The sequence below is a fragment of the Saccopteryx leptura genome, chromosome 5 (assembly GCF_036850995.1).
Source record: "Saccopteryx leptura isolate mSacLep1 chromosome 5, mSacLep1_pri_phased_curated, whole genome shotgun sequence".
Taxonomy (NCBI): domain Eukaryota; kingdom Metazoa; phylum Chordata; class Mammalia; order Chiroptera; family Emballonuridae; genus Saccopteryx; species Saccopteryx leptura.
This window is the reverse complement of record NC_089507.1, coordinates 106,213,344-106,241,194: the sequence shown is the minus strand read 5'-3', so window position 1 is coordinate 106,241,194 and position 27,851 is coordinate 106,213,344. Positions and strand designations below refer to the sequence as shown.

Genomic DNA, 27,851 nt, shown 5'->3' with positions numbered 1-27,851 from the left:
GGGAGAGGCCTTCGGCGAGTCTGGTGTCAAGTGAAGTCACATATATCTCTGCTGCTTAGCTTCTCTGTCCTTGTCCCTTTTATAAGCAAGTTACAGAAAGCTTTTTACACACTGCTTTTTCATGTTTGAATATACCAAACAAACAAACAAACAAAAAGCCGACTGATCAACAGGGTGGCACTTTCTGGTTCTTTTATGCTACCTTTATTAAGTCATCCTTGGTTGATCTAGACTAACAGGTATATAGACAGACATTATAGAAAAAATATGAGATTTGGAGTCAGAAGCTTTTGGTTCTCAACCCCGCTGTGACAATTTTCTAGTCTTGTTACTTAATTTCCCCACATTTCTATTTATTTACCTATAAAGTGATGTTATAACTGACCTTGGGAATTGCTGGAGAATCAAATAGGAAATGCTTTGAATAGATAATTTGTAAACTGATGAGGACAATACAAATGTGAATTTCTATCACATATAACCATGTTAATGAGATTGATTTGGTGGTGCTGCTGGGATGTTCTTTCTTATGGTACCTGAGTAACTCAATGGTAATTTTACTTAGGAAATATTTTTATCTCTTCATTCATATTGTTCTTTGGCTAATTTAAAAAGGTGGTGTTGATCCATTAGAGTCTAGACCAGATTAGACAAGCAGAGATTCACTTTGTCAAGGCAGAATTTTAAGAGGTTCTAATAACACTTCATGCAGTTTTGGACAGCATCATTTTAGGTTCTGTAGCAAATACCTAGGAAAAATAAAGCACATACTACCTTTGTAAGAATACCTTCCAAGTTTGCTTTCTATCTACCTCCTTCTCTCCACGACCTCTTTCCCTCTTTCTTTGACTTTTATTTCTTGCACTAGAGTACTAACTGCTTGTGCACCAGTAATGACTTGGGGTAAGAAATGTTTAAAGATTTGGATCAAATGAACCAATATGTGCTTATGATTGTGCTGTGGTTATTGGGTAGGACTTCTTAGTCCTGATCTGTGTTAGATGAAAGGACCTTCATCTTTTTTTATTCTTCATATTTTCAGGAAACTTGGATCTGACTGGTCAGAAGCAGGTATTCAAAGCAGAAAACAATCCTTGGGTTACCCCGATCGCTGACCAGTTCCAGCTTGGCGTTTCCCACGTTTTTGAATATATTCGTTCTGAGACATATAAGTAGTAAGTAGACTAGTTTTCCAAAGTAGTACACTGTGGTTTTATTGCAGGGGTCGGGAACCTACGGCTCACGAGCCAGATGTGGCTCTTTTGATGGCTGCATCTGGCTCACAGACAAATCTTTAATAAAAAAAATAATATCGTTAAAAATATAAAACATTCTCATGTATTACAATCCATTCATTTCCTACCACTCATGTTCATGGTCGCGGGTGGCTGGAGCCAATCACAGCTGTCCTCTGGGACAACACCAAATTTTTACTGGGTAATGCGTAACGTACACAGGTCGTTGTATGGCTCTCATGGAATTACATTTTAAAATATGTGGCGTTCATGGCTCTCTCAGCCAAAAAGGTTCCCAACCCCTGTTTTATTGCATTTGTAATTATGCCATTTTAACATCTATTGTGTGATATTATTGTCATGGTGGCAGACAGCTCATAGCATTTTTACATGTTTTATTAATAATCACATGTAGTAATTGTTTCATATTGATTATTTTAATTGACACTATCAAAGGGAATTTATACAGAGTTTATAGAAAAATTTTAAGGTATTATATTAGTTGAATATTCATGACACTAAGAAAATTCGCCAGACACGTTAAGATCAGAACATACCTTTTTTCCAAGAATAGCAGCTGTTATGAACAAAATTGTTAAGCAGTTTGTTTATTAAGTGAGTAGGGAATACTAGGAACACATCATTCTATTCTGTAGAAGCTCTTACTCTAGTGAGAGGATAATATCTCTAAGAGAGTAAGGAACGGCAGGTAGGGAAGAGGAACCAGCTAGCTTAGGTCGCAGCGTCAGAGTCCCTCTGTCCTCCGCCTCAGGCCAGAGGGCACTGTGGGACCCCCCCACCCCCCACCCCCGCCCTAACACCGAGCTGGCCCCATCTACTCCATGATAGCCTCTGTCATTATCTTCCCCTCTTACCATCCCACCTCCATATTGAGGTGATCATTTATCTTATGCTTCAGTGACCCCCTAATGCTGAAATCTAGTCACCTCTAGTTTTAAGCAAATGCAAACAACTTGTAAAAATCCACAATTAAATTTAGTGTCTTTTTTGTATCTGTTACCAACATTTGAGAATTTAACATCCCAACTATTAGAGAAAAATTAGAGGATTATTGAAGGTCACGTTCAGGTAGGACTCCCTCTCTCCTTTTTTTTTTTTTTTGTTAATCAGAAAAATGCCCCACACTTAGTGTGGCCCTTGCCAAACTTGTGCTGGGCAATGGGGCAGCACAGACTGACAGGGCAGGATCACTACTTATTAGTGGCCAGCTGTGGTCCTGTAGCCTCTTCTCCAGATGCACCGTTCCTGGTCACACACGCTAGCGCTTGGGATGCACATATGTCCTGTCTGACACAATCACAGGCAGATGAGCTCTGAAGAAAGATGACATTAAAAGTAAATAGACTAAATGGTAATGCCAAAATGTTAGTATATCTTCATATATAAAAGCAGCTTAAATTGTGGTTTAGATTTTATTTTAATATAATACCGTGGATGACAATATATTGTAAGTCTTACCTTAAGAGTAGAAGGAGGGAAGTATAGGATATGTGTGTATTGTTTCACAAGCCACAAGTCATATGCAACACATAGATATGAATATAGCTCAGCATTGGAAATTGGCTTAGTTAATTACGAAAATGTGTGAAAATGTAATTGCAAATTATTGTTCATTTTGTTCCTCTTAAGTTGTTAATCATTGCTATCATCAGTTTGAGATATAGGTTTAATTTTTTGTCACTACATGGGAGGCTATTTAGAGGTTGGTCTGTGAGAAATCGTTTTAGAAAATCGTGTCTGCTTTAACATGGAGTGAAGTATACAAATGAGCTACTGTTAACCCATAATTGGGGTAGATACTAGTAGTTTATTATTCTGGTTAACCATTATTTTGTTTTACTATACATTAATTTATAATTTACAGAAAATTGAAATATATTACATATGAAAGTGCTTCTACTTTTAACTTCATTTTAAAAGATTAGGTTGTGAATGTGTTAATTTTGCATTACCTCAGTAGTCATCAGGCAGTTAGTCACCGTTCTACCCACAACAGGATTTCAGTTGATTTGATGGTGGTCAGGATTCTGAATGAATAAAGGCTGTGTTGCTTCGAAAGCCAAAATCAAACTGATACGTTATTTGAAAGGAAATATATATAACATAACAGTTTAATCAGTAACCTATTTGATGTAGATATTCCTATCTCTATTATTGGCATCCTATATTTGGGGATTGAAGTAATCTAAGCAATTTGCTTACTGGCATACCTTTTTGTATTTGATTTCCTCCTGGAGAATTATATATATTATTTTTTATACAGTTAAATCAATGTTAAAATGCTTAAGTGAGTACAGGAGAGTCATTGTCCCCTTTCTAGGGGGACACACTGCTTTCAGAGGCTTCTCTGAGCTGCTGCTGAGAGAGAACACTTGATGTGAACTGCTCAAGGGTGGGGACCTTTTGGAAGTCAACGAGAGGTCTCCTCCTTGAGAAGGAGAGTGTTGACCACATCCTAATTTTAGCCTTTCTGTCCGTCATCATTCTTCCGTAGTTACCTTCCCTCCTTTATCAGACATACCAGCCGAAAACATGAACTGTTGACTGAATAGAGACTAAATCAATCTTAGTCTTTTAAAAAAATATTTGTGTAAAAAATACCACTATTATGTTTTACTGATTTTTAAAATTTAAGGTCCTCTTTTATATGAATATAGTATATGTACACTTATTAATGCAATTAATTATGTTGATTTTTAAAATTCAAGTTTCTTTTTTACATAAATAAAATATATCTTAATGTAACTGAATCCAACTGAATGTTTTTATGTTCTTAAGCAGCTACTTCATAATTAGAGAACTTTCAGTCTCCTTTACAACTATCTAAAAAATATTTAATTAGCAGATACTTGGCTACTTTTTAAAATTGTACCTGTAGTGATCTTCAAGAAGGCAGTATATCATTAAGCTAATATTTTTTTAAAAGCAAATTTGACATTCAGTACCTTAGTCATAATTCTCTAGTCTAAAGCCTGTAGTTTCCAATCTTCTTTGTCTTTTTATATAAACCACAAACACCCCCATCCAATAAAAAAATTCTTTATATGTAGATCTTTAAACTGTCATGATAGTATATTTTAAATTTTGTTTTGGCACTGAAAAAATCAGTGAATCTCCTTCCTTTTAAAAAAAATATTTTCTAACCAGTTGACCCATTAGCTAAATGAAAGTAGTAAAAAGCTTACCAGTATGTTTCATTTCATTCATGTCTGTGGTAAACGTTCACAGTGACCTTCATGTTCTAAGCACATCCTCAGAAGTCTTCTGAGTCTAGAGCAGTGGCAAACAGCCATGATAGATCATATGATTTCCAGGCTGTGATGGAGTCCAAGAGGAGTCATGGACATTTGAAACAAAACAGTAGAGTTAGTGTTTAGTAAAAATTAAAGTACTGTATGATTGTTGAACTTGATGAAGAGATGAGCTTGTGCAGTTAAGACAGAGGAAGTGTGTTCTTTAGTAGATGATTCTTTTGAGTACACATTGGGCATTCATCATGTCTTCGTCAACACTTCTCAAATGGAGATTACTCTTTGTTCATTTATCGTCCTATCAGCAAAGGGAACATCCTGGCTGGATCATAGCATTCATTGCCCTTTCACTATGAGTTATTCCAGTGCTTAAAGTAAAATAATTAGCTTGGAGGATCAACTCTACAAGCACATTACTGTTTTCCGGATGTTGTTGAATTATACAGTCATCTTTTAACTAATTATTTGATGGTCCCCGTTTCTTTGTATGACCTCTTTTATTGCTGTGAAGCAAAATTATGATACAATAGTCACCACTTGTTAAGCTTTCAGAAGGTAGATTTTTTTCCCCCCAGGAGGAGAAGTCAGATTGGAGTCAGGATCCTTGACAAGATTCTTTGTGAAAGGGAGTAACTTGTACTTTTCACATTTCCATCAAGAAAGGTGGATAGAAACTGTAAGCTATTTTAAAAGCTGACAAGTTAACTCTTAACAAAAGGCGAGGTTTGACAAATGCTAGGCTGAAAACGTGTCGGTTGAAAGAGGCATTTGGAAAACAGGCATCCTCATGAAGGCTACAATTTGTGAAGCATGGCAGTCCTATTTCCAGGGTGGCATACATAGCTCAGTGGATGCCTCTCTGTCATTCTCCTGTCTTGTGACGTTCTTTTCTCTCTAGAGAGGTGCCACACTCCCTTGTTTTTTGTTTTGTTTTATTTTGATTTTTAGTCTTAAATGAAGACTGGCCATACTATTGTATTACTCATGTTAGTTAATGGAAACATTTAACAAAGCAATGCTTGGTGCATAGTGAGCAATGATGAAGAAAATGCTGGCAGTTTCTCTTCACTAGAAATCTAGCAGAATAAATCATCCTGTTTGATTTGTAAGGAAGGCTACTTGTATCTACTGGTTATTGTTTTTCAAGTTGTTTTACTTGTAGAACTAAAACTAAGTAATGTTTGTTTGTTTTTTCCATATTGTATGCAAGCATATTAGAGGTTATTATGGGCATAAATGAGCTTTATTAAACAACTGCTCTGTCCTCTAATGGCTTCTGAGTCAGTGGTCTAAAACAGGGATCCCCACCCTCCGGGCTGCAGACCGGTACCGGTCCATGGGCCATTTGATACCGGTCCACAGAGAAAGAATAAATAACTTACATTATTTTCATTTTATTTATATTTAAGTTTGAACGATGTTTTATTTTTTAAAAATGACCAGATTCCCTCTGTTACATCCAAGACTCACTCTTGATGCTTGTCTCGTAAGTTCGACAATTATATATCAAAATACCACAGTTTTTACGCCGGTCGCATAATTTTTGTGTGTGTGCATTTATCCGTCCCACCCTAAAAGCCGGTCCGTGAAAATATTTTCTGACCTTAAACCGGTCTGTGGCCCAAAAAAGGTTGGGGACCACTGGTCTAAAAGATCCTTAAAATAACAGATTTATATGGTCTACCAAAAGGCTAGAGCATTTCAACCTTATTGGTGATCCATTCATTTTTTGACAGCCTTTTGCAAAAGGAATTTTGTCTAACAAATCTGTATAAACTGTATTATTTTCTGGTGAAATATAAGTGGTTACACAGAACTAGCAGATGGCTTTAGAAATATCACAGAAGGATAGAGGAGAGGGTTAAATTGCCAGGACCTTTCTGTCAGTGAGTGAATTTTACATAGTGACAATCTGTATGCTGAACAGTGTAGACTTTTCTTTGTCTTTACTATATTTGAAAATAGCTCAGATTAATCCAGATTTATTAGTAGACATGAAAATGAAAAGCTACTTTTTTGTTTTGTTTTTTACAGAGAGAGAGGGATAGATAGGGACAGACAGACAGGAACGGAGAGAGATGAGAAGCATCAATCATCAGTTTTTTGTTGCGACACCTTAGTTGTTCATTGATTGATTTCTCATATGTGTCTTGACCATGGGCCTTCAGCAGACCGAGTAACCCCTTGCTCAAGCCAGCGACCTTGGATCCAGTGGTGAGCTTCTGCTCAAACCAGATGAGCCCGCGCTCAAGCTGGTAACCTCGGGGTCTCCAACCTGGGTCCTTCCACATCCCAGTCTGACGCTCTATCCACTCACTACGCCACCACCTGGTCAGGCCACTTATTTATTTATTTATTTATTTATTTTGCATTTTTCTGAAGCTGAAAACAGGGAGAGACAGTCAGACAGAATCCTGCATGCGCCTGACCGGGATCCACCCGGCATGCCCACCAGGGGGCGATGCTCTGCCCACCAGGGTGCGATGCTCTGCCCATCCTGGACGTCACCATGTTGCGACCAGAGCCACTCTAGCGCCTGAGGCAGAGGCCACAGAGCCATCCCCAGCGCCCGGGCCATCTTTGCTCCAATGGAGCCTTGGCTGCGGGAGGGGAAGAGAGAGACAGAGAGGAAGGCGCAGCGGAGGGGTAGAGAAGCAAATGGGCACTTCTCCTGTGTGCCCTGGCCGGGAATCAAACCCGGGTCCTCCGCACGCTAGGCCGACACTCTACCGCTGAGCCAACTGGCCAGGGCAGGCCACTTATTTTTTAATAAAGCTTTTGACATAGCCTGACCAGGTGGTGGTACAGTGGCTAGAGCAGGCGTGGCCAACAATTTTTGCCCCTGGGCCAGATTAGAAAGAAAACTTTTTTCACGGGCCGGATGAAATATTAAAATTTAAAGATGTTAAATACAAAAATGATTTGGCAGTCAGGTTCCATAGTGTAATGGTTAGCACTCTGGACTCTGAATCCAACAAAAATGATTCATTTAAGTAAACAAAATTTTATTACGTAATTTGTTTATGAATAAATGTGAGTGGAAAAAATTTTAATATACAATATTATTTTAATAAAAATATATTTTAATAAAAATATAATTACATACTGTATAAATATCCAAACTATATCACAATCAATTGAAACAATATTTAATTAATAGAATGAGCTTGAAGGGGTTATATTGCAAATAAAACAATTATTTCATTTTACAAACAGCCTGAACACGTTTTCAGTTATCAGCTACAGCTATTGTCTATGCTACAAGCCCACTTGATTCAGCACACTTGACCACAAAAATAACGAACTGTTTGACCTTGGGTACACACTGGCAAACTCCGTCTAAAAGAATGGGTTTCACATCGCCACTAAACGTCAAACCATTCATATTGAGTACAGACGAATAAAAAAGTTGTAAATCTTTATAATGCAGTTTAAAAAAAAATAAGTATCACGAATCCATTCGACCAATTATTGGAAGTTAACCCTAGATTTGTCACATGTGGAATTTTCTGCGTATTACTCACCATCTTCTTAAATATCTCGATTTCCTATGCTTCCGCTTCCGAGTAGCAGAGATTTTAAAGTAGCGGAGAATATTAAAAATTTAATCACGGGCCACATAAACTCATTACGCAGGCTGGATTCGGCTTATGGGCCATATGTTGACCATGCCTGGGCTAGAGTGTTGGCCTGGGACGCTGAGGACCCAGATTTGAAACCCCAAGGCCACTGGGCTGAGCTCAGGCTCATCTGGCTTAAGTGCAGGCTCATCTGACTTGAGCGTGGGCTCACCAGCTGGTGCACTAGTCGCCAGCTTGAGTGTGGGATCATCGACATGACTCCATGGTCACTGGCTTGAAGCCCAAGGTCGCTGGCTTGAACAAGGGGTCACTTTCTTGGCTGGAAACCCGGAAGACACATTTGAGAAAGCAATCAATGAACAACTAAGGTGCCACAATTCTGAGTTGATGCTTCTCATTACTCTCTCTTCCTGTCTGTCTCTTGCTTAAAAAAAAACACAAAACTTTTGACAGAGATTTTTTTATTTTTAAAAGTTGACTATGTATTATGTTCCCAGTAGTTTATATAGTTTGTATTTCCTTTATAGATACTACACATGTATATTTTGGTTCCTTTTTTTAAGGTTATAAATGTTTTATCATATTTCCTCCATAATACAAGATATGATTCAAACTTTTGACATATCTGGACCTATTTTTATGCAAATATGTTCCATATAACTAACATTGCTAAAAAATATGTAAGAGAAAAGGTAAAACCATAAAATGTTATCTTTTGAGTAGTATTGTGTCATATATCTTATTTCATTTCACTTCAGATGGTAAAATTACATATCATCCCTTTTTCCTCAGCTAGTATATTGCTGGGCATAGAGTAGAAGAATGTTTATTTCTCTGTCGAATAAATGTAAGTCAGGAAAGCAACTGTTGATCTTTGACATGGTCACTCAACTGTTCCTCAGTATGGCATGAGCTGTTAATTGCTCAGGTAAATTAATACCTTCCTTGTTAAGGTAACAGAAAGAAAACAGACTATTCGAGGAAGAGTACATAACAGCTTTCTACCTTTTTCAAGTTATTTTACATTTAAAAGCATTTTTTATAACAACTTTCTACCTTTTTCAAGTTATTTTACATTTAAAAGCATTTTTGCTTTTTAAATTGGTAAGCACTATTATTCAGATAAACTTCAGGTAATTAGTATTGTGTATGCGTTTTCACAATTTTTTGATACATAATTTTTTTCAAGTCTTTGAAGCTTTATTTTTCTATAATTGTAAAGATCATGCAAAATGCTTTAGTTTTTAAAATGGGAGGTGCTTCCCTTTTGAAATTTCCAATGCCCTCGGATTCTGGGAGAGTTACAGTAGGGAACCTGCACCCACCCTTCCCACCTAACCTCACACCTAACCTGTGAAGATCAGGGGTGAACCCTGTTAGGCGTTTAAAGACCAGTGTCTTCTGGCTAGCTTTTATTCCTGAAGAATCTAAGAAACCGCACCCTGTATATATTCTGGAATGTTTTTCACTGTGATGTGCAGTGAAACATACAAATCCAGACTTGGAAAAGTTCCCCTCATGTATCCGTGTCCGTGTGCGTCCTCTGGCTCTCCAGTGGGGTCACGCCTGCGACACACTGCTGGCTGTGAGCTCTGCAGAGGCCTGGCAGGATCAGGCTGGACCAATGGGCAAGATCTGTGTCAGTTGTTCTGCATTTTACTTCACTGACCAGTACACGTATCTGAAAGAGTTCCGGATAGATTAGGAAGGGCCGAAGGAAAACAAACAGGCTGCTACAGCAGAGGTGGAAGAGATGTTTATTCTGAACCTTGTGCTACAAAAGGCTTTTACTTGGGACTCTCCCTCTGTCTTGATCCCCTCCTCACTTGTGTGTTGACTGTCAAGCTTGCGTTCAGTATATTTTGTACAGCCTCTAAGGTGCAGATAAAACATTACAGTATTGATTTAGGGTGAGTAGAATATAATTTCTCCCACTTAACACAAGGTAGATAAAGGTTAGACTCAGTTCACACTTCAGAAAGGAAAAGTGTCAGGTTACTTCCTATTACAGAGAAGCTATTTTAGTTCCATTTTTTGATGCTAGTCATTTGATATAATCATATAGAACTATTGAATATTGACCTACTCAATGAGATAAATTTGGCCAGCTCTGCATATTGATAACCTTTATTAACTCCCAGTAATCTTAAAAAATTCAATGCTTGTTGCTTTCTAGCCAGCTAAGATGAGTTATTGCCAGCATTTGCTGTTTTTATTTGAGAGATAAATTAACAACTGGCGCTTTTATAATCAAACAAAACTGTCTGTGATTGCTATTCTCTACACAGTAATATCTTGTTTTATTACATACTGACTTTTTATTGAGCTCTGCTCTCTTATTCTGGTGGGGCATTGTTGGAGGGTAGTTTTTTTGTTTTCTGTTTTTGTTTTGTTTTGGATTTTATATTGGCAGTTAGGATTCTTATCTGTTGTCAGATATTTTGGTTTAGAATACATACTATTTTGAAAGACGTTTTAATCAGCTTTATGAGATAAAAACCTGAAAAGTGAGTTCAGAAGCATTTACTGATGCCCCAGTTTATACATCAAACATTAAAGTAATTACTTCACATGTTTTATTTTATTATGCTGTTTATTATTTTATATGTGGTTTTAAGACTGTTGGTATAAAAAGTTTGTGGTGGTGAAAACATTGTTTTCCACTATAAAACATAGTTAATATTTAAAGTCTCACTTGAAACATATGTATTACTTTCAAAATATGTGGACTTTTTATTCTGTATCCAAGTAGATAATGTTTGCTTAGTAAGTAAATACATTATTGTTGAGTTTTGCTTATTTGACATGGCAAGTGTACTGAAGAAGCACTGGGCCTTGTTTTCCCCTTCTGATACCTAACTTTGGGTTAGCCACTCAGCAGAAATGTACTGTCTCACGGTTCTAGGGGGCTGGAGGTCTGAGTCCAGAGGTCCACAGCGTTGTGAATTTCTGAGGGCTATGAAGGAAGTGTCTGTTCCAGGCCTCTCTCCTTGGCCTGCAGATGACATCTTCTCCCTGTGTCTTCACACAGTCTTCCCTCTACATGTGTCCATCTCTGTATCCAAATCTCCCTTTTTATAAGGACTCTAGTCATACTGGATTAGGGCCCACCCTAATGACTTCTTTTTAACTTGGTAATTACCCCTGTAAAGACCCTTTCTCCAAGTATCGTCACATTCTGAGGTACTGGTGGTTAGGACTTAAAGATGACTGTTGGGGACGGGGTGGATAAAATGCTAACCTACAGCACTACTGTCACTCACATTCCGAGGAGTAGCCTTGGGTTCTGTATCAGGTGGTCCCACCACTTCTCCGTACTCCCTTCCATAGTCCCCGCAACTCCTGAGCAGGCCAATTCTGTGTGTTAGTGAATGTGTTTTAACTGTTTTCAGGCTTGACCCACCCCCCGCCCCCAGTGCTTGGCTTTCGGAGTTGTATATTCCTCCAACACATGCAGCTCACCACTGTTTCGTTTCGGGAACACACTTTTTCTGATAGGCTCTTGATCTTGGGAGAGGGGTCAGTAATGTTATTTCAGGTCTTCTATTTAGCATGGGCAATGTTAAAACAGAAGCTGGTTAGAATTTGAAGATCCCTTGGGAATGGAAGCAGCTAACAAAATCCCCGACACTGTCCTATTTGGCTAGAGCAGGGGACCCCAAACTTTTTACACAGGGGGCCAGTTCACTGTCCCTCAGACCGTTGGAGGGCCGGACTATAAAAAAACTATGAACAAATCCCTGTGCACACTACACATATCTTATTTTAAAGTAAAAAAACAAAATGGGAACGAATACAATATTTAAAATAGAGAACAAATAAATTTAAATCAACAAACTGACCAGTATTTCAATGGGAACTATGCTCCTCTCACTGACCACCAATGAAAGAGGTGCCCCTTCCGGGTGTGCGGCGGGGGCGGATAAATGGCCTCAGGGGGCCGCATGCGGCCCGCGGGCCGTAGATTGGGGACCCCTGGGCTAGAGAATTCTGGAAGGGAGGGCCATGTGGAGCACCGACCATGGACCCTGTGTGGTTTCCTTCACAAGAATGTTGTGGAGGGAAGAAGCAGTGTGGAGGGCCTTTGTGGCTGCTCCTTGTGACGGGATCCCCACTGGTAGGCATGGACTGTCCCTCTGACCTAGCTGTCCAAGTGGTAGCTGCTGGCGTCTTGCCCTGTGAGATGTGGAGTCGGGATTTTCTGTCTCACCTTGGAGTTCCAGTGGCCACACCTGGAGCCCTTCTATCTTTGTTTCATTTTCCTGCCTTGTCTCAGGAGAGCTCTGGAGTCTTAATGGGCAAGATCAAGACTGCTAAAACCAGGGCACAGAATTCTCTGCTCATGTAATTAAAGTGAGTTTGCTTCTCCAGAGGACATAGGGATGTAAGAGATGGATGCATCGTTTCATACGCTGCATCGCAGCGTAAATATGCAGGGTGGACTCGGCTCTGCAGCTGCGAGGGAAAGAACGGACAGGGAGGTCTCTCTTCGGGTTGTCTTAGTGACAGCTCCAGTCTTGGCCCGTCCGCGGCAAGGGACCGCAGCACGCCCATGTCGGCTTCTTTGTTCTGAAAGTAAGGGATATGAACTAGATCATCTCTGAGAGTCGTCCAGCAATGGTTTCTAATTCTGAGTTCTTTATTTTTCTGGGGAAATATCTTTATGGTATATATCAATTCATTATTTTTAAAATTTAGTTTAATTGTTGAATTTGTCCCCATTTGGGTTTACTAGGGAATGGAAGATGATGATGACCCTGAATATAAATTGTTACAGGAAAATGGATACAAGATAAAATTATCAGATCAACCTTTTTATTCTATATTTTATGGAATACCTAATATATATTTGGCAGTAACTTATTCGTACACATGAATTCCTGACACTTTCGATTCTTCAGACTTATTAATCAGTGTAGTCAGCACCAGAGCAATTTTATGAGACTTACCAGTCATCAAAAATTTATTACCAGATAAATCAAAGAAACAACGAGAATCTTAATAGGGTAGAGAAAGTGGCATGTAAAGGATCGTTTAGGACTGTGCTTTTTGTCCGTTGTGTGTTATATTTACAACCAGTAGCAGAGAACTTACTCATAATTTCATGCAGAGTCAGCAGGGTGATAGTTAGCTTCTTGTGTAAAGTCTTCTCCAGGAGAATATTGCGTTGGTCTCACTGTAAGGCTGAGAATGCTAAATATACAGATGGGAGGAAACATCGTGTTCTAATGTTAAGCTCATTGCGTTTATTTTAAAACAGTATCTAAATTTTCTTCAGCATTTTATTATAGTTGTCATCCAAAGTTAAGAATTATCGAATTCAGTCCTTTCCTTTGGGACAAGATTGCTAAAGTTAAACTCCTTGATACGGCTTTGGGAAATAGCAGTATGCAAATTGCCTTTCTTGTGGATGCATTCCATGTGTATCTTCTGACAAATGGGAGGCACAGGCTTATGTCTACCGTCTTCCTGACGCAGTTTTGACAGCTTTTCTGAAGGCATAATAAAAGACCTAGATCTTCATTGTGTAAGATAAGTTCCTTGGAGGGAGGTTTTCCATGATGCTAGTCCTGTCCTGATAGGACTGGAATCTCACTGTCTTCCAGGACAGAAGAATAATGGCAGTGGGCCAAGCGGGAGCTGGGCTGCTCTGTGTGCCTGTATACAAACCCACTGGGAGTGGACCCGGCCAGAGAAGGCTGGGTTACTTCCCGTCAAAAATACAACCTATTTTGCACCTAAGTTCTCCATAAGTGTTACATTTTCTGTCTGGTATGTTCCTCCCTCGCATACTTACCTACCTATTGAATGTCCAGTTATTCTTCAGGTATCAAGTTAAATGTTGCATCCTCAGAGACCTTCCTCCTGAGCGTTTCCTTACTGCCCATCCACTCTAGCTCCCTTTTATCAGTTTTCTTCAGAGCCTTTACTTTTCCTTAGTAGCAATTTTAATAATAATAATGTTTGTTGGTTATTTAGTATTTACCATGTGACAGACATTGTGATAAACTCACATGTGCTATTCATCAGTTTGAAACTCACATTTATTTCTGTGAGTACTACTTATATATGGATCGGTGTTTATATACCTGTTTTCTTTTCCTTAAGGGACTAGAATCTTTTTGAAAGTAAGACTCATGGTTCTGTTGTGACTGGGCTTTGTGTGGGGCATGCCCTCCTACCTTATATAAGTGACCTGTCATTTATGCAGTGGAGGCTCTGACAGGTTACCCTGATTTCTGAAAGGAAAACATTCTGACATTGAGAAGGGACCACAGTATAGTAACTCTGTTTTTTGCTGTTACATAATAAGCAATACTTGAAACAGTAAAAGGTGGTCTCAGTATATCATATTAACCCTTTGAGTAGTGCGAACGTTCATGTATGTCCTTGTGCCTCCTGACCATCCAGAGTATGATTGTACAAATTTTTTTTTTAAATGTGTAAGGCAACATTAAAAAAATGCAAATGTATGTTCTTGTTTCCATAAATTGGTTCTCAAACAAGCGTGCTTTTAAGTTAATAAAACTGGAACTGGAACTAATTTCATTTTTTGAAAAAAAAAAACAAACTCACTCCTGGCAGTCAGCAAGCATGAAATAAACTCACTACTCAAAGGGTTAAGTGAAGATTGTGTTTTCACAATAGTCTTTTATGGTTTATACACATCTCTGTTTACCATGCTGCTCTTATATTGGAAGTGAAACAGTTCCTAAACTTTGTAAGTAAGTGAATCATGTTTGAAAGCAAGACGTTTTTTCTATGAATCTGCCCACTCTGTGGCCATTTTGTGTGCCTCTCCTTGTCCACCAAGGCACTGTTTCATGAGGTGTGTGGCATGTGTGATTGTTTGTAATGTTTGTAATATTCTGACGGAGACATCATAAGCTAGTACTGTTAGTTATGTCTAGGGAAGGAAATTGGATGGCTAGAGGCATGGAGGTGAGGGTACATTGTCTTTTATCCTTTGGATCTCTTTACTGTTCTATTTTCTATGTGTGTTCTCTAAGACAGTGGTCCCCAACCTTTTTTGTGCCACAGACCGCTTTAATGTCAGAAAATATGTTCATGGACCGACCTTTAGGTTGGGACGGATAAATGTATCACGTGACCGAGACAAGCGTCAAGAGTGAGTCTTAGACGGATGTAACAGAGGGAATCTGGTCATTTTTTAAAAATAAAACATCGTTCAGACTTAAATATAAGTAAAACAGAACTAATGTAAGTTATTCATTCTTTCTCTGCGGACCGGTACCAAATGGCCCACGGACCGGTACTGGTCCGAGGCCCGGGGGTTGGGGCTCTAAGAGATTATTTAAAATGAAAAACCAACTAGTAACCAGTAGGACCCATGAAATTAAGAGGGAGGAAACCACAAATAATTTAGCAATAAAATTGGTTTTTCTTCTGTTTTTTCCCCTTCCCATTCGTTTGCCCAGTGGAATCCATACTTACCAGTCTTCCTTTAACCAGGCACACCAAACACCTTTCAGGTGATGATGCCTCTTAAAATGTGTCCTGAGTTTTGGAAAAGAATTGTCTGAATGAGCTTATGAGACGGTTTCTCACTGAACGCATGGATCTTTCCTATTCTTGGCTTAAGCATTATGAAATCTTACATTGTTTATAATACCTCTCAGGCTTTCCTGTATCCTTAGGTAAATCTGTAGTGATTGTTTTTCCTTCAGAATCCAACATGAAATAGGAAAAGGTAGTCATTCACAAAGACCTAACAAAAGAGAACAAGGAAAAATAAACAAAAAAACAACAAAACATATTTCTTCATTGAGTTTCTTTATAATAAAGGGGTGTTTTTTTCACCTAGGATTTCAAGTGATTGTGAGGTAAGCTTTTCTGTATTTGGAAGGTCGTGACCGTTTGAAATAAGGAAGAAGGAAGCTTGGAAGAATTATTAGGAGGATGAGATTGGGCTTCAGGTTTCCATTTATGAGACATTGATTTTTTGTTGTTGTTTTAATTCTTTTCTCTTGTTTATTTAGTTACTTATTTTGGCTGTAAGTTAAGATGTTGTGTATGTTTCAGACTGTTTCTGTGAGATTATGAGCAGTTTTAATCTATTTTTTTGTGCATTCTCATAGATACTCCATGAGTGGTGATCTTTTAATAGAATGTGTCTTCTAACTAGCAAATTTATTTTGGTACCATATTCTAGATAATTCCTAAGGAATATAAATTTCTCTTTGTTTGTTGTGAAATAATCTTGAAACTAGATTTTTAAAAGTTTTTTGAAAATGTCTTCTGCTTTACTATTATAAGTCTAATTAACAAGGTAGAACAATAAGAAAAATACTGATCATCAAGCTGATGGAGTAAAAATAACCTCTAATAATTTTATACTGAATCATGGCTAAGAAAAGAAATAATGGTAAATAGGGAAAATGCTCTTGCAGACCACTGGGTGACTGCTGGAGCTGTTACTGAGAGTCTGGAGTAGCTTTTATTAGAAACTTTCAGAACAGATGTGATAAAGTTGGCCCCGCCCATGCCTTCCCTCCCTTAGTTTCCTTCTGTTCCTGTCCTAACATCCAGGTACATTTGTGTGTGACGGGTTTCCTCTGTCACGCTAAGGAGAGAGAATTGGCAGGCACTGACTTTCTGCTATGGCTCCGGCCCTGATAGGTTCCTTACAGGCTTTGTCTCCAGAGGCCTCAGGACTCCATGAAGTGTAAGTGTTCACCCAGCTTTCAGTTGAGAAACGAGAGCCGCATAGCAAGTGAAATAACCAGTGGGTTAGCCTAGTGATGGAGCCAGAAATCAGAGTCCATCTGTCCTGCCTCTAATTTTCCTTGTTGCTGTTAGGCAGTAATTAGGAGGAAATTAAGGAAATGCTGAGATAATGATAATGTCCTTAACGAGAAGTCGGTGTATGGAACTTAAGAGTACCTGTATGTGATCATTGCACTTGTCTTATACTTCACTGGAACTCAGCCTCCTGCAAGGCACATCCTCTTCCTAGAGTTGAAGGCACAGGTGGCATTTGGGAGTCCCAAAACAATATTCCCGCTGCTAGCTTTTCAGTCCCTGCAAGGCTGTCTTCCTGCATCTACCTTAATTTCAATTTAATAGCCTCTTGTGTGGGTGGTTGTGGTCCAGCCGATATGGATCCATTTTCTGCCCGCTACATAGACACTCTGGTTCAATAGCTGTGTATTTATCCACAGAGGGCTATATGTTTATATTGTTTTGTAGTTGGAGTTCAAGCATTTAATGATATTCAAGGGTGTGACCTTTTTCTACTCTATAGTATTTATCTCTTTGGGCATCATGTGGACTCCTAGTCTTTCTCAGCTCATCTCTGAGCAGTACCAGCATCAGACTTTCTCCGTGGTCTCTCCTTTGTGTTTTTATTTTCTTACTAACTCGAAACTGAGATTATAATCATTTGCTCCAACAAAGAACTGACTCTTGGCCCTGGCCAGTTTTCTCAGTGGATAGAGTATCGGCCTGGCGTCTGGACATCCTGGATTTGATCCCTGGTCAGGACACACAGGAGAAGCAACCACCTGCTTCTCTCCCCTTCCCACTGTCCCTTTTCCCCCTTTCTCCTTTCGCCCTTTCCCCCTCCCTCAGCCAGTGGCTCGATTTGTTTGAGGATCAGCCGCGGGTGCTGAGGATAGCTCTGTTGTTCCAAGCATTGGCCTTAGACGGGTTGCCAGGTATATCCGAGTCGGGGTACATGCGGGAGTCTGTCTCTCTATCTCCCCACTAAAACAACAGCAACGACAAAAAACTGACTCTTCTCCAAGGAGCCTTGCTTCTTTTAAACAAATAGCATTAGAATCCAAAGTCTGAGGTCTAGAAGAGCATGTCTCCCAAATGAGCATCAAGGGTTGAGTAGAATGACAAGCAGTTTGCCCACCCCTTCAGGGACAAAACAGAAAAATTGCCTGTATCCGAAGGAGCATGCATGCATGTTGATGCTTCCTGTTTCTTTATATCTTTGTTAAGTTTGGCCCTTTCTCTATTACTGCAATTTATTAATCCAGTTTCCCCTTTGCCAAGCTGCACATACTGGTAATATAATGGTGTAGATCAGCTGGTATCTACAGAATCCTATTAGGTTCAGAAACAGTAACAGTGAAGCAGGAAAACATACCAATGCAACCTTTGGAAGTTTTGTGTATTGTCTCTTTATTTTCTTGGGCACTAGAGTTTGTCTTTTAACACCAATAGTTTTACTCTAACGATTTTTTTTTTTGGTTGGTTGGTTGGTTGGTTCTTTCATCTTATTCAAGTTTCTTGCCCAGGTGTCATCTTCACAAAACATTTCCGTATCACTCTGTCACCACCCATCCCCCCCCAACTTTATTGTTCATCTGTACTCCTCTGCCTTTCCAGGATAGCGGTTCTCCTAAAGCAATGGTTGGCAAACTCACTAGTCAGCAGAGCCAAATATCAACAATACAACGATTGAAATTTCTTCTGAGAGCCAAATTTTTAAACTTAAACTGTATAGGTAGGTACATTCCTTATCGAGGTAGTGCCTGCACGTGGTATTTTGTGGAAGAGCCACACTCAGGGGGCCAAAGAGCCACATGTGGCTAGTGAGCCGCAGTTTGCCAACCAGGGACTAGGGCCTCAGACATTGCCTGGTACTAGTGGGCTCCCAAAATACCCGATGAGTGATAGTTGTTCTTTCAACCGTACATTGTAGCCCAGAGTTCATTTCCGCTAGAGGAAATTTTTTAAAAAACATTTTCCATCATGCATTCGTTACATGATTTTAGTGTTTCCCTTTTCTTCTCGTGTCTTCAGTTGCTAAGACTTCGTGATATTATTAGTGCTGCTTCCATCACCATGAACATTTCTGTGATGTTTCCAAGGCTTAGCCTTAGCCAGCCAGCTATTTCCCGTTAAATCTAGTAGCTTCTTTTAGCTAGGATTTGAAAGAAACTCTACGTGTGGAATTTTAGAGGGTAATATGAAAAAAAAAAAAATAACAGAGCCGTAGGAGAGTGTTTGACTTGGACCCAACCCGATAGCCTGTTTGGGGTTTTGATTTTGAGTCAACCGGGCCTCCCTCCTCTAATTGGTACCTCTGTGTGCAGAGCCTTGGTCTCGGCTGCTGAGCATCTCAGGATGCAGGTGTAGCTTTTGTCCTCCATCACAGCAGTGTGGAAGAGTCTGCAAAAGGGAATTGGCAGGCTTTGAACTAGAGTAATTGCTTAGCAGTAAACAGAAAAAGGGGAGTGAGGAGAGGAGGTAGTTCTTTCTCCCAACCCTCAAAATATGTTTTGTTGACAAATCAGAACAATTGTTTAGTGCCTGATCTCTCAACCAGAGCTAGATGTGAAAGGGGGTAGGGTATCCCTCGGGGCTCACTCAGTCCTGGGGAACCCGATCAGCTGCCCTAAGAAGCCTTAACCTGCAGGAGGTTGAATGTCATTACTTATCTCCTTCAACTATGCCATTTGAAGTGCTGTATGACCTGTTTAACTCAGCAGACTCCCAACAAAGGTGAGGAGTGATGGTGTGCTTAAAGAAATATTTGACTGGCCCTGGCCAGTTGGCTCAGTGGTAGAGCGTCTGCCTGGCGTGCGGGAGTCCCGGGTTCAATTCCTGGCCAAGGCACACAGGAGAAGCGCCCATCTGCTTCTCCACCCCTCTCCCTCTCCTTCCTCTCTGTCTCTCTCTTCCCCTCCCGCAGCCAATGCTCCATTGGAGCAAAGTTGGCCCGGGCGCTGAGGATGGCTCTGTGGCCTCTGCCTCAGGCGCTAGAATGGCTCTGATTGCGGCAGAGCATCACCCCCTGGTGGGCATGCCGGGTAGATCCCGGTCGGGCGCATGCAGGAGTCTATCTGACTGCCTCCCCGTTTCCAACTTCAGAAAAAAAAAATTGACTTATCTACACACAGAAGGATCCTTAACCCTGCTTTCAAATTTGATACTCAAGTTTTTCACAGGTTGCATTGTTTTTATATTTAAAACAAAATTCTCCTAGTCACATTTTCATTATTAACTGTGTTGAGTACATAAAGATAGCATTTTATATATTTTTCCTAAGACATGGGAATATTGTGAATTTGTTTTAATTATGTGTATGTACCACAAAAACAAAAGGAGCAGGAGAAATGTAGCTGCTTTGTTAACGTTATATCAGAATTCTTCTTTTGCAAATGAGTGTAGCTGCCTCCCTTACAAAGAAGAACCAGAGACAGTAGTGGCCAGCATCACCCAGCTTCGGGCCTTACAGTCTTGCCAGCGCTTGGAGGGCAGACTTCTGCCAAAAAGCTTTGGGGACCTTGGAGAGGCATTTCCATGGTGCCAAAGGACCTCTGAATACCCCACGGAAGTGTAAACAAATGTGTAATGTCTCTGGAGGAGAAGGAACACTGGAGGAGGAGGACTGGGCCTTGGACAATAAACTAACTACAGCAGGCATGCGGGAGTCTCCTCCGTAATTTAGACCAGTGGATGTTCATTGATCTGCCTGAGTTTGAACCTGATTCTTACCTTTTGCTAGCTTTGTCACATCGGTTCAATTCGTTGTTTTTTTTTTTTTTTTAATTTAACATCTTCATTGAAGAGCTGATAAGCTTCATATTTAAGGTAAACAGTTTGATAGATTCTGACATATGTATACACTTGTAAAAGAGTTACTGTGGGTGGGTAACAGCTTTGTTAGCCTTGCTCCCTGGTTTCCTGTCTGTAAGCACTTTGTAGGTTAGTATGTGAGCACGTGGCAGAAAGCCACCTGCGTGTCTCTATGAAAAGCCACGGGCGCTTTCCCTCAGTGGCAATTCTCCCAGATCGCTCCCCTGCCCCTGCGAGGTGAGGTTCCCTGGTCCCTCAGCCGCCGCCGTGAGGGACGTTGCTCCTGATTTCTTGCCTTCCACTATGAAAAGCGGTTTTCCTTTGTTTATTCACTCACCTATCTCTGCAAGCCTCCAATACACAGAAATGGCCCATCGCTTTCCTGCTCCGCAGTTCCTCTACCGTCTGCCTGAATCCAACATGACCTGCCTGGCCTCGGCCACCAGCATTACAGTTACCACAATCAAGAGAGTGAATCTATTTGTCATCCCCAAAAGCTTTCTTGTGCCCAGATATAAACCATAATCCTTCTTCATGCTCTGCCCCCCTTTTTTCTCCCCTGTCCCCAAGCAAACACGGACCTACTTCCTATGTGTATGTTAGTTTGCATTTTGTAGAGTGTTTTATACACACACACACATATATATATATATATATATATTTTTTTTTTTTTAAGAATGTATATATTCTTAAAAATTAGGATCCTTTCATTCAGCATAATTATTTTGAGAGTCCTTGTTACATATTATCAGTAGTCCATTGAGTAGATAAACCACAGTTCGATTATCTAGTTGCCAGTTGATGGACATTTGGATTAGTTGATTACAGTTTGGAGCTATTATAAATAAATCATCTATGAGTTTTTGTGTGAAGTCCTTGAACATGTACTGTCACTAAATATATGTTGGAATGGAATGGTGGATCATATAAGAGGTATTGTTCCTCCACATTCTTAGTTTTATTAACCCCTTGAGAAGTGAGGTTTTTTCATGCTCGCTGACCGCTGAGAGTTTTTTTTTCAAAAAATGAAATTAGTTCCAGTTACAATTTTATTAACTTAAAACCATGTTTGTTTGGTAGCCAGTTTATGGAAACAAGAAGAACATATGTTTCCCTTTTTTTTTTTTTTTTCCCTGAAGCTAGAAACGGGGAGAGACAGTCAGACAAACTCCCGCATGCGCCCGACCGGGATCCACCCGGCACGCCCACCAGGGGACGACGCTCTGCCCACCAGGGGGCGTCGCTCCGTTGCGACCAGAGCCACTTAAGCGCCTGGGGCAGAGGCCAAGGAGCCATCCCCAGCGCCCGGGCCATCTTTGCTCCAATGGAGCCTCAGCTGTGGGAGGGGAAGAGAGAGACAGAGAGGAAGGAGAGGGGGAGGGGTGGAGAAGCAGATGGGCGCCTCTCCTGTGTGCCCTGGCCGGGAATCGAACCCAGGACTTCTGCAAGCCAGGCCGACGCTCCACCACTGAGCCAACCGGCCAGGGCCTATGTTTCCCTTTTTTTAATGTTGCCTTATACATTTTTAAAATAAAAATTTTTGTTATCTCATACAATTCTCACGTATCTCTCATCTGTAAATAAAGAAGTATTGTTATTAGCAGAATCTCAAATATGTACTCTCATATGATGATATTCTTAGGACAATTTATAGGTATTTTTATTCCTTACATTTAAAATTTTTTCAAACTGGTATTCCTCAAAACATGGATGCAGGCAAAGTGGTTTGTTACGTTCAATGTACACCACCCTTGTGTCCCCGTTCATGCTCCCTTCTTGTAGTGTGCTGACATACGGAGCATTTTCTTTGTGGCTTATCCTTTGAGGCTGTTGCAGGGACTGGCTTTGGGAAGTGATGCCCTGAAAGATGAAGGCTGTCTCCTACTGACAATGGTCGGCCTCCTCTGGGTGATTTCCTCTCTTTCACAAACTCCTCCAGCTTAGAGTTTAAAGACGTACATGAACAACTGTACTCTGGATAGTCAGGAGGCACAAGGACGTACATGAACGTTCGTACTACTCAAAGGATTAATGTGATTAGTGATATGGGTAGGTTTGAATCTATCCCTTCACTGTTTCTTTTCTTTGTGTTCCATCTGTTCTTTTCCTTTGCTTCTTTTGTATCTTTTAGATTATGTATTATTTAGGACATCATTTTGTCTCCTTTTTGGTCTCTTATTCTCTAATTTTAGTGCATGCTTTGGGATTTGTTGTTTACATCTTTAATATTTTACAGTGATATACCATTTCACATATAGTATAGGAACCTTAAAATGATGTATTTTTGTCATCTCCAGGATTTCATGCTTTTGTTGTCATACATTTAGTTCTACTAGATTTATAGACTTTACATTACATTTTATTATTTTTACTTTCAAAATTAAATATTTCTACTAGAAATATGAAAAAACAAAGCATCTTATATATTTTATGTATGTACCACTTTTAGTGATCATCATTTCTTTGTGAAGATCCATATTTCTCTTTAGTATAATTTTTCTTTTAGTAGAAGGGCTTCCTTTAACTTTTCTTGTCATGTAGCTGTGCTATGTATGAATTCTTTCTGAATTTACAAATATGCACAAAACTCTTCATCCTACCCTCTCTTTTTAAAAGACATTTTCACTGGATATAGAATCTTGGAGAGACAGTTTATCTTTCCACACTTGAAAGATTTTTTCCCACTATTTTCTCATTTGCATAGTTTCTGACAAGGAATCTGCTCTATCTTTGTCTTTGTTCCTCTGTCTGCCACCCTTTTACCACCATGGTTTCTTTAAAGGGTTTCTCTTTCTCCAGGATTTCAGCATTTGATTTAGTGTGCCTTAGTGCAGTTTTCCTCATTGTGTGTGTGTGTGTGCGCGCGCGTGCGCGCCCATGCACTCACGCACATTGGGATTTTGTTAAGCTCTGTGGGTTTTAATTTTTTATTAAATCTGAAAATTCTCAGACATTCCTCCAGATATTTTTGCTAATCTCCCCACACCCCATTTCCCACCTCTCTTTTGGGGACTTTATTTATATCTGTTTCAGCCTCTCATAGTTCCCACAGCTCACTTATATTCTGTTTATCTGTTCCTGGGTTTTCTTTTAAATCATTTCTGTAGTCTTAAAATTCACTGATCTTTTTAGTTCATATATTTTTGTCTCATAATTATTTTGGGTCTCTTGTATTATCTAGAAGTCAGGTTACTGATGAACTCTATAGGAAAGGGAGACAATTTGAGGAAGAGGGGCTCCAACCTCTACTTTTTTAGTGTTATAGGTGAAGATTATATGGTCATTTATTTTAAAATTCTTGTTAAATGAAAAAAAAAATTCTTGTTAAATGAATACACATACACACACACGTAAATGCACTTTTGGTAATAGTTGTATTTTCATAGTTTAAAAATGTTTTAAGTGACTTGAAAATACAGAGATTTGGTTGTATAGTCTATTCAATTAAACTCTAGTGATGAAAGAATGGCAAAAAAATAACTATTTTTAGATATATATTAGTAATAACATTTTTATTGTTTTTGAAATAATTGCATTTGTATTGTAATATAAATCAAGTAAGTAATTAGATCAATATCAGGGACTAAGATTTTCAGCAAAAGAGAAAGGAAATAAAAATTAGAAAAGGTAATTAGATCTTAAAATCTTAAATTTGAATTTGAAAAGCAGTAAAAATTTATGATATGCTTTTTTTCTTTAAAAATATATATATATTTTTCTGCACCAAAGAGGCCTAGAAAAAAATAACCAACACAGCAGCCCTGGATCATTTTTGTAAATGCCATTTCCCACTACGAGAACATTTGAGATATTTAGGAAAATGACTAATTCCAGGTCTCTATCGGGAGCCGGGAATATCTTGTCAGTTCAGAAAGCAGGGAAGCTATCAAAGACTGTGTCTAAGAACTCGGGGTGCCAACCCTAACGAGGTTCCATTGGCCACAGATGGGACAGGTTGGTGGTTATCAGTAAGAATAATAATTAAATATTAAAACATTTTAAAAACACTTCCAGTGTGCTTTTACAAAGTCTCATTCAAGTAAAGTATAAAAATTTTTTCCCAAATAATCAGGAAATTTGAATGCTGGATATTTGAATACTTAAGGAATTATTAGTTTTTTTAATGTGTGATAATATTTTGTGGCTATATCCTAAAATGTTTATGGAAGAACTAATACAGTTTCTGGGATTTAGCTTCAGAACAATCTAGTGGAGCTGGAGATGGTGGGTAGAAGTGAAAATTAATGAAACAAGACTTGCCTTGAATAGATAGTTTTTGGAACTGATGAAGGGTACATGAGATACTATATTGTTCTTTTGACTTGTGTATGGGTGAAATTTTCCCAAATAAAGTTTAAAAATATTTTAAATAGGATGAAGACGAATAGCATGTCAGCTGTGGAATTGTGTGTCTATAAAGTCCTCACATTACTTCACCTTCAAAAAGAAAATAAAAGTAGCTAAGATCCCATGCACTCCACCTCAGCCACCTCCCACCTCCCCAGACTATGAAAGATTCTTTCTTTCAGTCCAGTGTGGGGCTGAAAGTCCCTGCAGAGCTGCCCATGGTGCTGACCGGTGTTGACCAAGGACAGTGTAGAAGGGGGAGGAGGCAGAGCAGGAAGGCATGAAAAATAAGTTTGGTCTTATATGCACTGAATTTGAGGTTTCCGAATATCCCTAGATGGAGAGATATCTAGTAGAAAAGAGATTTTTTATGAACCTAGGATTCAGGAAGCCCATTTAGGCTGAAGGTGGAATCTTTTAGCTAAGTTCTCCCAGGCCTTAGATTAGTCACCAGCCTGTCAGCCTCTTCCTCTCTTGTAGCCCAAGATAGGCAGCAACAGAATATTCTTCTGCTGGGCTTTTAAAGGCTTTGAGTAAGATGATATCAGCTTATCCGTTCATGTCTATACATGTGCATCGCTAGCTGAGTTGAGGAAGTTGTTTCTCAGAGATTAAGTGCCTATATTTTGGATCTTATCAGTGAATAATATGGATTCCTATTATGCATCAAGCATGAGGAACATTGGGCAGACTCTATTTCTTCTCCTTTTAGGTACCAAGCCAAATCTACTAGTCCCTGTGCTTGCTTCTTTAATTTAAAATATATTGTAAATAACCTACTCATTTGGTCTCTAGCATAAGTAATGGGAAGCAGACATTCATATGGTCAGCTTTAGAAAACAATATACTGGTTTGTGTTACACAGGCCTGAAGAGAAACTACTTTGTCTACATCTTGGTTTTATAATTTAAGATTTTGACCTAGAAACTATTGTGATTGGGCTGTGCTTTTAGGGGACCTTTTGCAGTCAGTCTGCAAGGTAATACATGCTAGCCACTATTACACATCAACTCTTTTGCTTTGTTTTGATGGCTGGTATATAAGCAAGAATGAAGAAGACAAGATGAAGAAATATGTATGGATTCAATGTCACCTTTAGGTAGAGGTTTTCTCTTTAATGAACTGGGAGAAAGACAGTGGCTTTCCCTAAGTGGGTAAAGTAGCAAAACAGTGGAAGACCAGCAGCTTGTGGAAATCCCAAAATGGAAGTTCATGAGAAATGATTAAACAGCTATGTAGTACTTGGCAGGGAGGGAGAGGGAAGAAAAGGTGAATTTCAAGAAGACACCATAAGGGAACTTACAGCCCTGTTTCAGAGCGAGGCAGGCCTGGGTTTGAATCACAGCTCCACTGTCTAGGTGGTGGCATTACTAATTGCTCTGAATCTGTTTGCCCTTCTGTAACATTTGAAAGACTGCAGTACTATGGGTCACGCTCTGAATAACCTTGGTCTAACATTTGGTTATTGAAAATAAGCTCTGACAGACCAACACCTCACAATTCTGAATTTATGTCAAAGTTTCCCTTAAACAATAAAAATTTCCAAATAACTTTGAATCCACCAAGGCCCTGGTTGGCAAACCGCAGCTCGCGAGCCACATGCGGCTCTTTGGCCCCTTGAGTGTGGCTCTTTCACAAAACACCACATGCGGGCGCTACCTTGATAAGGAATGTACCTACCTATGTAGTTTAAGTTTAAAAAATTTGGCTCTCAAAAGAAATTTCAATCGTTGTACTACTGATATTTGGCTCTGTTGACTAATGAGTTTTCTGACCACTGGACTAGAGGTTGAAGTAGGGAGTCTTGAACTCCCACAGAAAGCAATACACCACCATGTGGAAGAAAAGCACATGCCTCTCAGTGAGTTGGCAATATCTTACCACTGTAAATGTATGAAATGTTACATCAGCAGTTTGCTTAAGTTAAACATGTATCCATTCATCTTTGTATACAATAGGCCCTTTGACAGGACCTAGCCTGGAATCATGTTGATGGACGTTGGACAGTACTCTTGAAACAGAAGATTAACATTACAGTTGTAGAATTGTAAACCGCTTTCAAAGGCAGAAAATGAGGGCACTGCAGTGTGACTGTTTTATTTACAGATGTAGGGAAGTAAATAATGAGGAAGATCAGAGTAAGGGGAGTAGAAAGGAGATAAGATGGGAATGTTCTTAAATTTTACCTCTAAGGATCTTTTTTGGTTGCATTTGGAATCGGGGAAAGGAGTAAAACACATTCATTGAAAGTCTATTTCAAGTATTTTGCTTTATTGTGTTCAAATTTTATAGAATTAAGAACATCATAGCCAGACAGGTGGTGCACAGTGGATAGAGCTCCCGACTGGGATGCAGAGGACCCAGGTTGAAAATCTGTGGTCACTGGCTTTTGAGTGCGGGCTCATCTGGCTTGAGCATAGAATCACCGCTTGATTGCGGGGTCACTGGCTTGAGTGTGGGATCATAGACATGACCTCATTCGTGATCACTAACTTGAGCCCAAGGTTGCTGGCTTGAGCAAGGGGTCACTTGTCTGCTGTAGCCCCCTGGTCAAGGTCCATATGAGAAAGCAATCAATGAACAACGAAGGTGCTATAAGGAAGAATTGATGCTTCTCATCTTTCTCCCTTCCTGTCTGTTTATCCCTGTCTGTGTTTCTCTCTTTCTGTCTCTGTCACAAAAAAAGAACATCATAAAAGCATAAAAATAATCTAAGTTTCCTCCAATTTTTTTAGATGATGTAGTTGAATCCCAAAATGGTTAAGTGATCTAAGATAACCTAGTTGGTTAACATCAGATTGTGCTGACAGAACCTTTTCAGATGCTTTTTCACTGTCTGTAGTACTTGTCCTAATAAGCAA

General features: G+C 39.5%; 1 protein-coding gene across 2 annotated transcripts in view; it reads left to right on the top strand.

Moving 5' to 3' along the window:
- Positions 1-27,851, top strand: part of RSU1 (Ras suppressor protein 1) — a 208,380-nt gene that overhangs the window by 103,259 nt on the left and 77,270 nt on the right. For both annotated transcript variants that reach the window (XM_066385509.1, XM_066385508.1), the window contains one exon: positions 1,043-1,175. In XM_066385509.1, the coding sequence (XP_066241606.1) occupies positions 1,043-1,175 (133 nt within the window). The remainder of the gene's footprint in view (positions 1-1,042; positions 1,176-27,851) is intronic.